The following is a 14,495-nucleotide window of genomic DNA, read 5'->3' as shown; positions in this document are numbered from 1 at the left end:
CATGCCTTAAGGCATACATTTTTGGCATGCTCATGCAGGAAACCAGATAATGCCACCATCCTCTCGTAATTCAATCCTGAAGTTAGGCACACACACAACACATCACATCACTCCCATTCACCTCCAGCACTGTTTGCTCTTGCTCACTCACAACACTTCATCTGTCCATTCAAGCTAACTCAGAGCCATTCAGCCCTGATCTGCCAATTCACTCTGTCACAGACCAATTAGTTCTCTTGATATGCTTTTTAGGTCAAGGATTGCGTAAGTGACAGGGTATAGAGCTCTCCCTAACACCTGACTGTGTAAGACCAACTCACCAGTGAACAACTGCTCTTTTTGTTATTCTTTATCCATGGCTATTTCTTCAACCCCACAGCAGCCAGCACTTCTTTGTGCTATCAGTTATACCCCCTGTGCTGCAGTAGTTTCAACAGCTAATTAACTTGCCTTGGAGAATCTTCTGCTTATCTTAATTCTATGAGTCTACTCCAAGGTAAGGTAAACCACTTCCAGAAGGCCTACGGTCTGTTACCACAAACTGGCAATGAACAACAACTTATTGTTATTTTATGTGATTATTTAGCTTATAAGGTTTTCTTAGGTGGGTTCATGTGGCAGGGGAATAGGGCCAAACTAATCTGATGCTTCAGCTGTGCACTGGTGAAGGAAAGCAATGCTAAACCCTGAAGAGGAACTTGCCATGACGTTGTAAGATCAGTTTGTTCCCCCGCATGCAGGAATAGATCTTTTGAATTTAACCAAGCCACATGAGTTATGTTTTTAACTGAGGGGTTTTTGTATCTGTTTAACACTTGCCATTTATCGCAGTGAGAACAGAGGATATTTCTTGTTATTTATTAATCTTTGCACAGAAGCACTAATTCCCAGTAGAAGCCTGAGCACAACAGATCTATTAAGGGCTCAGGTTTGTACACTGGAACACTAGATCACTGACAAACCTGCACACCCAAAGTCCACTTTCTATGCCCTTCCTCACATAGATATTACATACCTATGATCCCCAAAAAGAAGTGAACTGTCAAGCATGTTTGGAAACAAAAGGAGCTAACAAAGAGTACTTCCTTGTTTCTCAAACTTCAGGCTTGCTGCTCTTTTTCCCACCTACAGCCAAAATAAATTGAAACAGCAGAATCAGTATATCTACCTATTTTCTCACAAGCTGAGGCCTGGGAGGTGGTAGAGGCTTTTGCAAACAGTAGCTTATTCTTCCAGTATTCAGTTACCTGCCTAGTAGAATATTGTGATGTTTGGACTACACTTCTGGGTTTACTCCTTTCAAGTGATATGCGGAGTTTGAAAAAACATACGAGAACATCTATGTTTTATGCTTAGAACTATGACCATCACCTGGATTCATATGAAATACGAAATTATACTCCTGTTGCTTCCACTGGATTACCCCAATTCACAATTTCTCCTCGCAGCTAGAATGCTCCCTTTCTATCAGGTCTTCCTCATTCTTAAAGTTCATTCAGTCGAATTGCTAATTGGCCTTGTTTTGTGCACATCATGTATAAATGATTCTGTAGACAGCAGCAGGGTGAGTCCAGACAGACATAAATAAATCCTACAGCACTTAGAACATCAGTATGTGCTGGTGACCTCCCAGTTTGAAGCAAACATGGCAGCATGTCACATTCATATACAGTTTTACTTTTGGAACCATGGGTACTTTTAAAGTCAAGCTCTTACTAGTATAAACTGAATGATACTTGCAAAAGTCAGAAATATAACATTTTAGCACTTGACATAAAGTCATATTTAAAAAAATATTTTTGTGTTAAAGCTATACAAAGGAATACTTCTTTCAAAAGTTTTATTTAAATGCTAGTCTTATGTTACTTACTCCATTATCACATGCTGAAGCACATGCAGAAAATGACAGATGAATCCTGACATCTCCAACCTTAGCCTTGGAGCTAATTCCCTAAAATACTGAATTTACCTTTCTCATAGCTCTGGTCCAGTATCAATAATAATTTCCTAATGGTGTTTGGTAACACAGTGGAATAAATGTGTTCCTCACAGTGAAGTTCCTACAGAACAGGTCCTATCGCAAAGATACAGGTACGCAGTTTCAGGATAAATCTGTTCTATCTGGTCTACAGGCTGCTAAAAGGGCCATTTCTGCCTGCCCCCCAGCTCCAGGAAAAGGCTGTCCCAAGAAGCTGTGGATGTGTCATCCCTGGAAGCGTTCAAGGCCAGGTTGGCTGAGGCTTTGAACAACCTGATCTAGTGTCCTTGCTCATGGTAGGAGGATTGGAACTAGGTGATCTTTAAAGGCCCCTCCCAACTCAAACCATTCTATGATTTTATGATTCTAGCCAAGTGCTCTCACCACTCTTTTTGCATAAGGATTACCTGTCCAAATTGCAAGTTTTACTCCTTGATCTGACAGAGAACTAACCTATAAAACCCTTCAAACCATTAAATTAACAAACTAATCAAACAAACCTCACCACTGCAGAGTCACCAGATCCAATGCCAAGATGAATGGGGTAATGCATGTCTAAGGATTACGGAGGCAGCAAAAGGCCACGTCTCTTCAGAACAATCTGCTGCATTTCAGTTGCATTAGACAGAATTGCCTCCCAATCACAGTTAATATACTCAAAGGGCTCAAAGGGCAGGCAAAGGATTTAACACATATCTAAAATTGCTGCTTAACACTCAAGAGGAAGGGACATAATTGTTACATAAGGGAAACCACTAGAGACTCTACCTACATTAATTATGAGCAGAGGTCTTTAAATCTTAGGGCACTCAAACGCACTCAGCTGCCTAAAGGCCCTGACTAAACTAAAATACCTAAATCCTTACTATTCCTACGCTATGCCTCTTCTGCCAGGAGATGCTATCCTCTGAAGTAGCAGCCACTGAAAATGGTGGTGCTTTAGTTTACACACCCAGAAATTTAAACCACTAACATGCCCCCACACCCTACCAAATTAGGAACTGAAGGAAAAGAAGAGCACCCATTCAGTTTCGCTGATCTTGATGAAATGAACTAAAACTTCTCTACAATTACCACCACAAACAGATGTCAGCTGAGAATACCCAACAGTTTTATACTAGCACCCTCTTTCAAAGAAATTACTCAAGCTAGAAAATGCTAACCAACCAAAACAACCATGGCAGCATAAGGCCCTGAAAACCAGAAGGTAAAATGAAGAGAAAGCACTTTAAGGATTAAACTTTAAAATTAAATTTTCTTAAACATAAATATACTAAGTCACTATAAATATGACTAGAATGAGGCCCATAAGTTTCAATGACATAAGCCAAATCTAGAGGCCATTACAAGTCTCCAGTCTTGTACCTTATATCTGGGATATCCACACATTGTAGGCTCTCTGTAGTGCTTAAACTCCAGATACAGTTCATTCATTTATTTTGGGGCCTAAAAATGTAAGGGTAACCCTTTACTTGCTACCTTACTACTTAAGTCTCTAACGTCAATTAAAGTCTTTGAGAACTTCAACAGAATCCAACTTTAGGACAGTAAAAGTGTGAATGGAGTAAGTACCTCCTCCAAGAAAAAAATTTTAAAAATACTTAAAGACCCAAAAATCAGTTGATTCACTCCTTGACTTTTTGCCAGACGGGTATGCCTAGTAGGCTGAAACGAAACATTATGCAGAAGTACTCATGATTTGGTAGAGTGCAAAACTCTCCACAAAGTACTGGATGACACTTCTGCAAGTTCTTGATTAAATGAGAGTGTATTGAGGATCTCAGTTATGTCTACAAATACCTGAAGGGCAGATGAAGTCATTCTGGAGGCCACCTCTAACCAAAAGAAAGAAAAGGTGGCTATCAGGAGTAGCCAACATGGATTTACTAAGGGGAAATCTTGCCTGACTAATCTGATATCGTTCTACAAAAGTGTGACCAAATGGTTAGATGAAGGGAGATGAAGAGAGGATTACAAACCAATGGATTTAATCCTGTAAGAGCCACAAAATGCATACTGTGTATTAAAAACAAAGAAAGAATAAAGCAGCTCACACATATTTATTGTGAATTTTTGGACTTCTTTACTCCTTAGTTACCCTCCCAAACACAAAATTGTGATTTCATCTTCTCCATCAAAAATAACGATCCTTGATCACACAGGCTCCCACATTAACGAAAACCACACACTAGTTACATGCAGTCTTCTCTGAATGGTTTGGCATATCCAACTGGGCTTGAGCTGAAGCAGCTCATTTGTGTCCAGTGAGACCATGGATCAGTGTTCCGGCATGTTGGCTGATACTAAATCAAATCCCGGAGACACAAGCAAGTCTTTCATTGCACCAGGACCGGACACAGGAAGAGGGAGAAGAGGAAGAGGGAAGGGAGGGAAAGAAGGGAAGGTGATATGTTCTGACAGAGGAATTAGACCTCACACAATTTTCAAACATGAGAGCTAGACCAGCAAGAGCAAAAGTTTTCAAGCAAAAAACAATTACCTGCAAAACTTGCTTATCTTACAACAGTGTGATTCGATAATTTATTGGATGGTTATGTAAAGAGTGTATCAGAAATATTCTCTTTATAATTATCCTGAAAGTTTTAAGTCATGGCCTGAGGTCTGGATGTACCATATCAAGAACAGATAAGTATTAAGAAAAGCATTATATCCAGAAAGTAAAACAACAGCTTACCACACCGGGATGAATTCCTGTTTGTGACCTCTAATTTGTCATGGAAGCCAGGACTCCTGCCAATCCTTTCCACATCTACCTCAAGGCTGGTGAAGCCATTTACTTGATTTCTGTCCCTGCTGACAGTATTAATGCGGGTTGGGATAGGTTCAAATGTTGGGTCTAACTCCAGAATCAGCCTGTTCAGTTGTTCAATTGACTGATCAATATCCAAAGTTGGAGAAGCTGGCAAGTCCCCTGCATTCTGTGCAATATTCAGGCCACCTGTGTCCCTCTGAGGCACTGGCCTTGACTTAAAACTCTCAGCACTGGCATGTTCTGTAGCTTCAGCAGCACCTGGCACGCTTCCTAGCCCTCTCTGCACAGCATCTCTGCTGCTGGAGCCACGTGTTGGTGTGTCTGGGACTTGGGACTGGCTCGAATTCTCCACAACATTATGAATGCCAACCCTAATTTCATTCTCTGGGGCAAAACCATATTGGTGAGCAGTGACCATCTGCTGCTGTTGTACCCAGGTCTGAGTAGAGTAGTTACTTGGGCCATAGGCTTGAGGCTGGAGTGAGACAGAAGGATTCTGTTGCAATTGCTGAGTTGACTTTGGCTCAGTGCTTCCAAATGATCTCTCATAGAGGGGATCCACACTGATTCCCAGGTCTGGGGCAAAAGCATTGTGATGCTCTTCTCCAGTATTACTTCCAAAGCCATCAGAAAGAAGTGAGTTCTGACTGCTTTTGTGGCAACTAAAGCTCCCTAGGCGGTTGGAGTGCTGTCCCTCTGAGGAAGACAAAGTCCCAATGCTATCAACACTGTGAAGGTCATGATTAGGCATTTCATCATCCAGAATATCAGTCTCCCTGTCCTTCAGTTTGGTGTCTCCATTCACATGAACTTGAGCTGGCACTACATGGCGAGTCCCACTGTACTTGCTTCGGGCATCAGTCATATCCCTGGTGGGACTGATCGAATCCTCCAGACCAAAACCACTAAGTAGCTGGTCCAGTTCTGCCTTCTCCTCTGGGCTCAGACCCCGTTTAACTCCTGGCACAAGGCGCTCCTCAGTCTTGTCTGTCCTGGTGGAAGCTGTTGAGTGACCTGAATCACTGCTGACAGACAGGGTATGATCACTATGATCAGGACTGCCAGTCATGGGAATACCCTGAGCAACACCAGGGATGCTGCTGTCTGAAGAGCTCTTCTTTCTCACTTTGGCATACAGACTGCCATCAATGGGACCTTGGGTATGCAGCACTGTGGAGAGACAAGTAACAAGGGAGAGAAAAGGACAAGGCATCATATAAGGGCTTTCACTGGTGTTACACCACACAACAGAACTACTACCAATACTAATGGCATTATTGCTGCAAAACTAAATTGGCTCTACCAATAGAGCATCAACCAATGGCATTATCTTCTGTCATTTTACATCACAATTTGTAGAAGTTTTCTTGATGGAAAAATGCCATTCATAACTCAAGGTCAAATACAGTTCTCTCTTTCTATGCTGTTCTGATCACATGTTTATGGGTCCACAAACTCTTCATACTAAATTGAAGAATTACAGTATTATAGTGTTAAACATTTGAAAGGCATTTATCATGCATTCCATTGAGAGCAGCAATGCTTGCCTTGAACACGTATGATGCAATAACCAGTTCATCCATTTCTACTTGATGGTTTAACTACATTTACTCCCTTTTCTTGGCAGTACAAGCGAAAAAAAAGGCTCGCAATCAGAGCTGCTGTCCCTGGAATATATGTACGGCCTCTTCACAAAGGCATGCATGAGGAAATGTTAAGACTATGAAATTTCTACACATGGGTGGAGGATCTAATATGCATTTCACATTTCAGTTTCAGTAAGTGAGGTCACCTTCGTGATCAATGATGAGAAGAATCTAACTTTATTATTGATCTATCAGGTACTCATTCAACTGAAGTTTATGAATAACCATACATAATAAATACGAGCTAGAACTTTATATTTAAAACATCTTTAGAAATACAAGGATATTGCAGGAAAACACATCTACTAAGTTTATGAAGGCTGGGTGCTGAGAACAGACAAACTGCTGCTTTCAGTTGCATGAGAACAACCTAGCACGCTTCACTGATGTCAGCTATGCACAGAAGAACAAGGTGAACCAACTTTTATTTTCTTACAGATAGAATGAATTCAAGTGGAGGGCTTCACTGAAGTGACTACACTGGGTTTCGATCCCAGAGCTGTCACTAGGATCCATTTCTGCTCCTTGGTCTATAATGTCAAGGAGACGTTAGAGAATGTCTGTATGAATCCTCCTGCTTCTTTTTTCCTAAAGGCAAAATATTGATAGAATTTATTTTCTCGATATTTAAAACTGATTTTTGAAATTTTTGGAAATTATATTGAAAGTCTTGATTTTTTTTTCATGTTGCAGCCATGAGTCCATCTTAATTATATCTCTCCAATAAACAACAACAAATTAATGCAAATTATACAGTAGAAAGTCAAGAGAATCACAAGTTATAGACTAAAATCTCAGCCTTGTTATTTCTCATATGTACATATCTCTAGATGTTTTATCACATACATAGTATCTTAGATATTGTGATTTACTGCTAACAGGAATCACATAAAATATATACTCAACAATAACAAATTCAAAATACATAGAAACTGGGTAATTGAAGTTGTCTAAAAATACCTTTTTGCTTCTCAGAAAAACACACAAGCTTGAACAGATGCTTTTATATACAATGAGGAAGTTAAAAATCCATTTGAGTGAAAAATGCTACTATTAGAATAATCTCTTTCACGTTATTTCAATGCAGCCACCACCGGCAACGGATAAAATCAAAGAACACTGAATACAGCTGTTTATCTCTGAAGCATTTTAAAAGCTCAGCAGTTCATTTGAATTCAGATTGTTTTACCCAAGCCACTTTTTTCTACCTCTGCCTGTCAGGGCTTCTTAGAGGAGCAGAAATGAAGCAGTGGGAGACACCAGTGGTGTCACTTCATAAAGGTTATGATGCTTTATTGGACTTGTTTGCCCAATTCCCACACATAACACACAGGTTACGCCAACCTGGGGTGGAGTACAGCTCCTGGGCTCTTACCTAGTGCTGAAAATGAACACAATTAATTCTGTTCCTTATGAAAAGCTTGAGAAGTAAATATTTCTACTGTCCAACAAGACAAGAAAGCAGAGTGAGTGGTTCTATTTTCAAAGGATTTAACAGTCATTTATCAAAACATCCACATTAAGTAGAACTTTCTGAGCAACTTTTCTACCTATGCTTCGAGAATTGTTTAATACGAAAATTAGACCATTACAATTTAGGAACATTCAGTGTTTTGTCAAAAGTAGCCAACAGCCTAGTCTACAGCTGTGGTAGTTTCAGAATCTCAAGAGTCACTGAGAGTCCAATGCATTTCAACATCAACTCTACCACACATTTTCAAAATACACTTAAAATGGCATCATGATCCTGAAGCTTCAGAATGAGGAAGCTTTTCTAGACAGTAATATTTTAGAAAAGGCATTATTCAGAAATTGTACCCACAATGAATTAATCAGTTTATAATGACAAGAAAAGTGGTCTGGTTGGAAAAAGCCTTTATGGAAAACATTGCCAAGTTTCCATCAGTTAAATACTTACACTGGAGATTATATGATAGTTTCAGTAGATTTTAGCTACTATTTGAAGGACAAGTTTTAATGTTTTAAGGACTACGTACTATATAACTTGCCTGATGTTCATTTTAAAAAAAGCACATGCGAAAGACCAGAACACTCTTTTTCAGAATATGTCATCGGTTTAGGGAAAAAAGAAAGCAATTCCCCTCGCTGTAGAATTTTGTAGAAGTTTGATGAAGTTTATGATGTGTAAATCCCATGGTAAAAAGAGCTGCTATGCATGAGGCTGAAAGTCACGTATGTGTGAGTAGCTATACAATATGCATACAGATGTTTAAAAAAAATATTTATGAAAATAATAAGTAAAGTACAGCCAACTGACAATTTCTCAACCTCTTTCACACTGTGATTTCTCATAAGCTCTCACTACTGCCAGGACAACGAAGCACACTTTTTCCACTTCACGTGGAATTACTTAATACAGTTACCACAATAAATTGCAAAAACTAAAACTGCCAAACCACTATGAGTAACAATTGTGGGTTTTTTTCTTTTCTGTATGCCTAGTTTTGAGTTGAAAAACAAGGAAAAGGAAAAAAGAAAAAGAAAAAAAGGAAAGGGAAAAGAGAGAAAGAAAAATAAAACTGCTTTGTTTCAAATTGTTGAATATCTGGACACTTGAACAGGTCTGAACTGGACCAGTTACATAAATAAAGGACTAGCACACTTGAACCATTAAGAAATCTTCCTGTCTGACTTTCCGCTTACCCCAAACCAGGTACAGTGCTGTAAATCCTTCAAACATGCTAGTCAGCCATAAATACCTCACATTAGATGCAATGTTCCAGCCTGTTGATTTGGTTCACCGTACAGAAATGTTACATACAAAAATCTGTCAAATCCTCAGGTAGAGGAAACAATGACAAACCTGTGTACATCTTCCTCCATTAGCCCACCTTGTACCATCATGCAGTGCCACCCAAGCACAGCAAAAGCAGTGCACACAAGAATATGGACAGACCGCCAACGGACTGCTGACCCAAGGGCCTTGCATATGTGCTGTCTGTAAGGTTCAGATATAATCCTGCACAGTACATTTCTTCCAGTAACACAAAACTATTGAATTTATTCTGCATGTTGTTGGGAATGATGAGAAACTGCAAATCATATGTACAGCTTGCATTCCGTAGAACAGACTTAAATTCAGCTTACCAGCAGCATCTCTACTTGAAATAATGCCATTTCATTTCAGAGAAAAATAAAAAAGCAATGAAATACAAACGATGAAATACAAACAACAAACCTACAGTAACATAGGTGGATTATAAATCTCAAGAACTATTTATCTCTCCTTTGTTTCCATTTGAAACAAAGAAAGCTTCTTCAGAAAGTTGTTGGTTTGGGGTTTTTAAACACCTGTACCGTATCTTTGTACCACACAAATTGGGAAATGTGCAAAATTAATTCCTCAATGTATTTTTAATGATCTTAAGAATTAGCACCATTAGGTATAAATATGAAAATAGCTTTCAGCAGAAGATGAGGTTTTGGTTGCTTATGACTTGTTTGCTGTTTACCTATTAAGTATGTAAATTAGAGCACTCAGATGCTTCTTTCCATTGGACTTCGATTTGTCTATGATAATCTTACAATATTCAGAAGCTTGTTGGGGTTTTGCTTTGAGTTTGGTTTTTTTGTAAATTTTGATTAATTTACATTTCTTAAAGACTACTCCTTTTCATACTGCATTTACATGTCAGTAAAAAAGGCTGGACTTAAACTACAAGGATTCCGAGATGTCTTTTAGGTAAATTTAAAAGCGTCTTTTTCTGATAAACATAGAAGTTAAAGGGCTGATTTGAACTCTCATTGCTGGCTAAGACATTTAATTAATTACTACTCAAATTCCAGTTTTAATCTGAGCTATAGTTTATAGTGAACACTAAGAAGAGATTACAAACATTTCATGTTTGCTGAATAGGTAGTATTAACAGGTAAATGTCAAGAAAGGGTACAAGAATGTTTTAGACAAGTAAAGCAGATTAAAGGAAAAGAAAAATTGCTAGAGGAATTGCTCTCTCCCCTAACCTGTTATATACATGAATGAAAATGTCTTTTTTGCAAACAGACCTTTCAAAAATACTTAAAAGTAGAGATTTCTACTACAGTGAAGAATTGCATCTGTACTTATTAGAAGTCTGACTGATAAAGGATAACTACTAGGAACAAGAGTCTTTCTAGAACTTCTCCTAGGGTTTGGTTCAGGATGGCCCAACACAAACTTAGACTGAAAGGTCCATGACCAGGAAAGGAAAGTTTACCCACATCAGCCTGTACATGTTCATTAATCTGTATCTTGAAACACCCCATTTTTATGGAGAAACTCAGTAAATGTGATCTGAAGCTTCAGCAGTAGTAAAACATGTTTTTGCTACAGTATGGTTCTGGATAAAAATAAAATCTCTGAAATTTGAGATTCTCCTAAGATGACTAGAATCACTTTGTTTAAGCAACCCGATGACTGAGCTGTCTGGGCTTCCCAATTACTCCATGCGCTAATGAATCACATAGCCCTGTCAGAAATGAATGCCACAGCAGAGGGGATGGTGCCTGCATACTAACATCTCGGTGAAATATTTTGGCACTGTAAAACTGACAACTAGGTTCTGTGGCATTTGATGTCTCACTTGTTACCTCAACATTGACAGTATGTGGAATGCCAGTGGATTAAAAAGCCTGAACAGCTGTGGACATGAGTACTATCCTATTCAGCATCAGTCTAACTATGTTCATAACCAAGACAGCAAGCCAAGGTACACCACTTAGTAAGAACTTCACAATGAGAGACAGTAACCACTCAAGTATTTTATACACCCTGCATTATTATCTAATAAATATAAATTATCTAAATTGGAAGCAAATGCATATACATGAGAAGAGAATCAAGAACTCTACTAAATTAGCAAACATTTTACCAGGATTCCCAGCCCTGCACTGAACATTTAAAGTGAGCACCTGGCTACATAAAATAGGCATTTAAGCTGCACATGGAAATATCATCGTTAAGCGCGCAATCTAGACATTCTACTTGAATATCGCTATCTAAACATTTGCTCCACTGCCAAGCTTCAAAAAACCCTAAGGCCATTTCTCAAAGCAGTGTCTCCCCAAACAGAGGTCATACCGCTCACAAGTAGGATGGTGAGCCTAATAGATGCTACTTTTGATAACCATCCTAGAACTTGAGGAGTTATATTATGTTATCTGTCTACAAATTAAGTGAGAAACAGAAATGTCTGGGACCTACAGACTTTCGCTGTGAACTTAAAGATGAATGCCATACTTTACTAGACTCCATGAGGAAACATCTGTCACTAAAAGATAAATAAATTTACTTGTAACTAGACTATCTCGCTCTAGAAGGCGGCTGCCTTTTTAGAATCTTCAAATATTCACCAGAAAATTAGGATTCTGCATTATAAACAGATGAGAAAGAAGGAAACTCAGAGCTAAACAGAAATGAAGTTGCTCCTGAGCAGTCTGGATATTTAAACTCACAGCTTCTGATCACGAAAACACAATGGACATTGCACAAAACAAATTTAAAGTATTTTCAAATTTGCACAGTTGTGGGAAAGCATTCTTGGATTTTACTTTTTGTTTTCTTTCTTCTTTGTTTGTTTAATTTAGCTATGAAAAGCACTTACATGTAATTACTCTGTGGAGATTTTTTAAAAACTCTGCTGTGTGATGTTGAACAGCATTAGCAATTTAGTTTTACCTTAGACTTGCATAAGGTTTGTCACTGAAAGTTCAGTGAAAAGAACAGAACTTAGATGAGGTAAAAAATCAACTCTGCTTAGAATTTTTCCCCTCCTAACTGGGTTTAAAAGGAATAGGAAATGCTGTATGAGGCAAAACCCCACAATTTTATTTTGAAATACAGCATTTCTACCAAGGTGGAATTAAATATGTGGTATCACACTCTGTTGATAAAGTCAGATTTTATTGAGCACATGTATATGTCAGTGGGTTTACCCAGATGCTATACTGGGCAGCCTGCAATGTGCTTATGAACCAGAGTAAGCCAGGGAATACGTAGATATGACTCTTTTTAAATGCAAACAAGCACAACAAATTTATCTCCAAACATTCAATGATATCATAGTAGAGTACGTGCACTTAATCATAAGAAATTGACCCCACCTCGAATACTGTGTCCAGTTTTGGTGCCCCCACCGTAAGAGGGACGGGGATCTGCTGGAGTGTGTTCAGAGGAGGGCCACAAGGATGATCCAGGGGCTGGAGCACCTCTGCTATGAGGACAGGCTGCGGGAGCTGGGATTGTTCAGTCTGGAAAAGAGAAGTCTTCAGTGGGACCTAATAGCTGCCTTCCAATACCTGAAGGGAACCTACAGGAAGGCTGGGGAGGGACTTTTTACAAGAGTGTCCACTGATAGGACATGTGGAAATGGCTTTAAGTGGAAGGAGAATAGATTCAGATTGGACCTTAGGAAGAAATTCTTCAGTACAAGGGTGGCAAGACTTTGGAATAAATTGCCCAGAGATGTTGTGGCTGTCCCCTCCCTGGAGGGGTTCAAGGCCAAGTTGGATGGAGCCTTGAGTATCATGATCTAGTTGAGAGGCGTCCCTGCCCATGACAGGGAGGTTGGACTAGATGATCTCTAAGGTCCCTTCCAGCCTAGGCCATTCCATGATTCTATGAAATACAAGATTTAGATTTTTATTTGTGTATATACATATAGAATATATATAACCCTTTTATACATAAGCTGTCTCTATAAAATATGTACATATAAACTACGTATGTATGTTGTTTTCCTTACATTACATAAACTTTAATTTAATATTCTACCTTTTTCTAAATCATAATTTTTGTTAACTCTGCACTAAGTCTTTCAGACTTCACTTTACTCTGATCCTCATCTATGTTTTCCCTAAAAACTGATAACCAACTTAAACGCAAAAGTGAAGCTATGATTATAGGCAGTGAACATTTTTGATTCAAGAAAATAAGAAAATGTACTAGCTGTGCAAAACTTTATTCTATGCGCTTTGTAAAGTAATGGTACTGCAGAGGCATTTGACAATGCACAATTCAATCCCTGTTCTCATTTTTTCCAAGGAAGCAACACTGTAAAATGCAGGAGTAACACAGCTGAGAAAAAACCAAGGGAAATTCAAAACAGTGGAGTCCTAAGTAATGCTGGAATTTGGTTAACTAAAACGAAGGGGCCCACTTTCTTTCAGTCTGACCTCTCTTCCCAGAAGCTGTTCCAATTCCCTGAACTGCCCATGCTGAAACGTGACAGAATCCCCATAGTAAATCCAAATTACCCCCCCCCCCCCCACTCCCCCAATATCAGGGTCTCTCTTATAAATTAAAGCCTGAGAGCAAAGGGTATATGTGCGTATTTTCACTCCCATACTGAATACACAAAGAGCAACATATAAAAATCAGGAGCTGAAATACCAACACGTACCAAGTTCGGTGGCTTCCTTCCAAGTCTGTGTTCCCTGGTACTTCCCTCCTTGAAATCCAAATACCCAAAGGCAGGCTTGGGAGTTAAAAAGAGGTTTCATTCTCTCAGTCTTTTGACTTGTCCTCACCCTCTGATCATTCAGTTGTGAACACATATACATACACAAATGCAAGCCAGCTAGGTAAACACATATACCACAAATTCAGCAAGAGCGTTCTGACCCAGTCCACCTGAATAAAGAGAAGGCTGCAAATACATAAACCTTTGCACACTGTACCCTTGTTCATGTTGAAGCAGGAAACATTACAAAAGTTCTGGATTATTTTTTTCAGCCTCATAAATAAATATTTCTACCTTCAGGCAAACCTGGACAAGTCCAGAGCTGCATTCCTTCAAAGTTAAATCTTTTTACGTGTGCTCGTCTTTTCCTTTCCCCCTTACAAACTCAGGTCCACATTCCCTGCAAAATCTTTTCATATAATTCCTATAAAATCCATACAGAAATACATGTGGTTTGTATTTCCAACTCTTGAATCACAACAAAGCTGCTTACCTCTTTACTAGGCACGATCAGGAACGTTCTGTAATAGTCAATCATTGCCTCATTTAAAACTACTAGTATACTCTAAGCAAAACCCTGCACAGAGGAAAGACAGGGCAAACACCCCATTTCAAAAAGGCGAGAAATTTCTCTATTC

At 39.0% G+C, this 14,495-nt stretch overlaps 1 protein-coding gene across 1 annotated transcript in view; it reads right to left on the bottom strand.

Moving 5' to 3' along the window:
* Nucleotides 1-14,495, bottom strand: part of TNS3 (tensin 3) — a gene marked incomplete at its 3' end in the record, with an annotated part of 64,220 nt that overhangs the window by 10,118 nt on the left and 39,607 nt on the right. Inside the window, exon 12 of the mRNA XM_009875850.1 lies at nt 4,674-5,921. Within this exon, the coding sequence (XP_009874152.1) occupies nt 4,674-5,921 (1,248 nt within the window). The remainder of the gene's footprint in view (nt 1-4,673; nt 5,922-14,495) is intronic.

The sequence above is a fragment of the Apaloderma vittatum genome, unplaced genomic scaffold (genome assembly GCF_000703405.1).
Source record: "Apaloderma vittatum isolate BGI_N311 unplaced genomic scaffold, ASM70340v1 scaffold1189, whole genome shotgun sequence".
NCBI lineage: Eukaryota > Metazoa > Chordata > Aves > Trogoniformes > Trogonidae > Apaloderma > Apaloderma vittatum.
The sequence above is the reverse complement of the archived record's forward strand: the minus strand, read 5'-3'. Positions and strand labels throughout refer to the sequence as shown.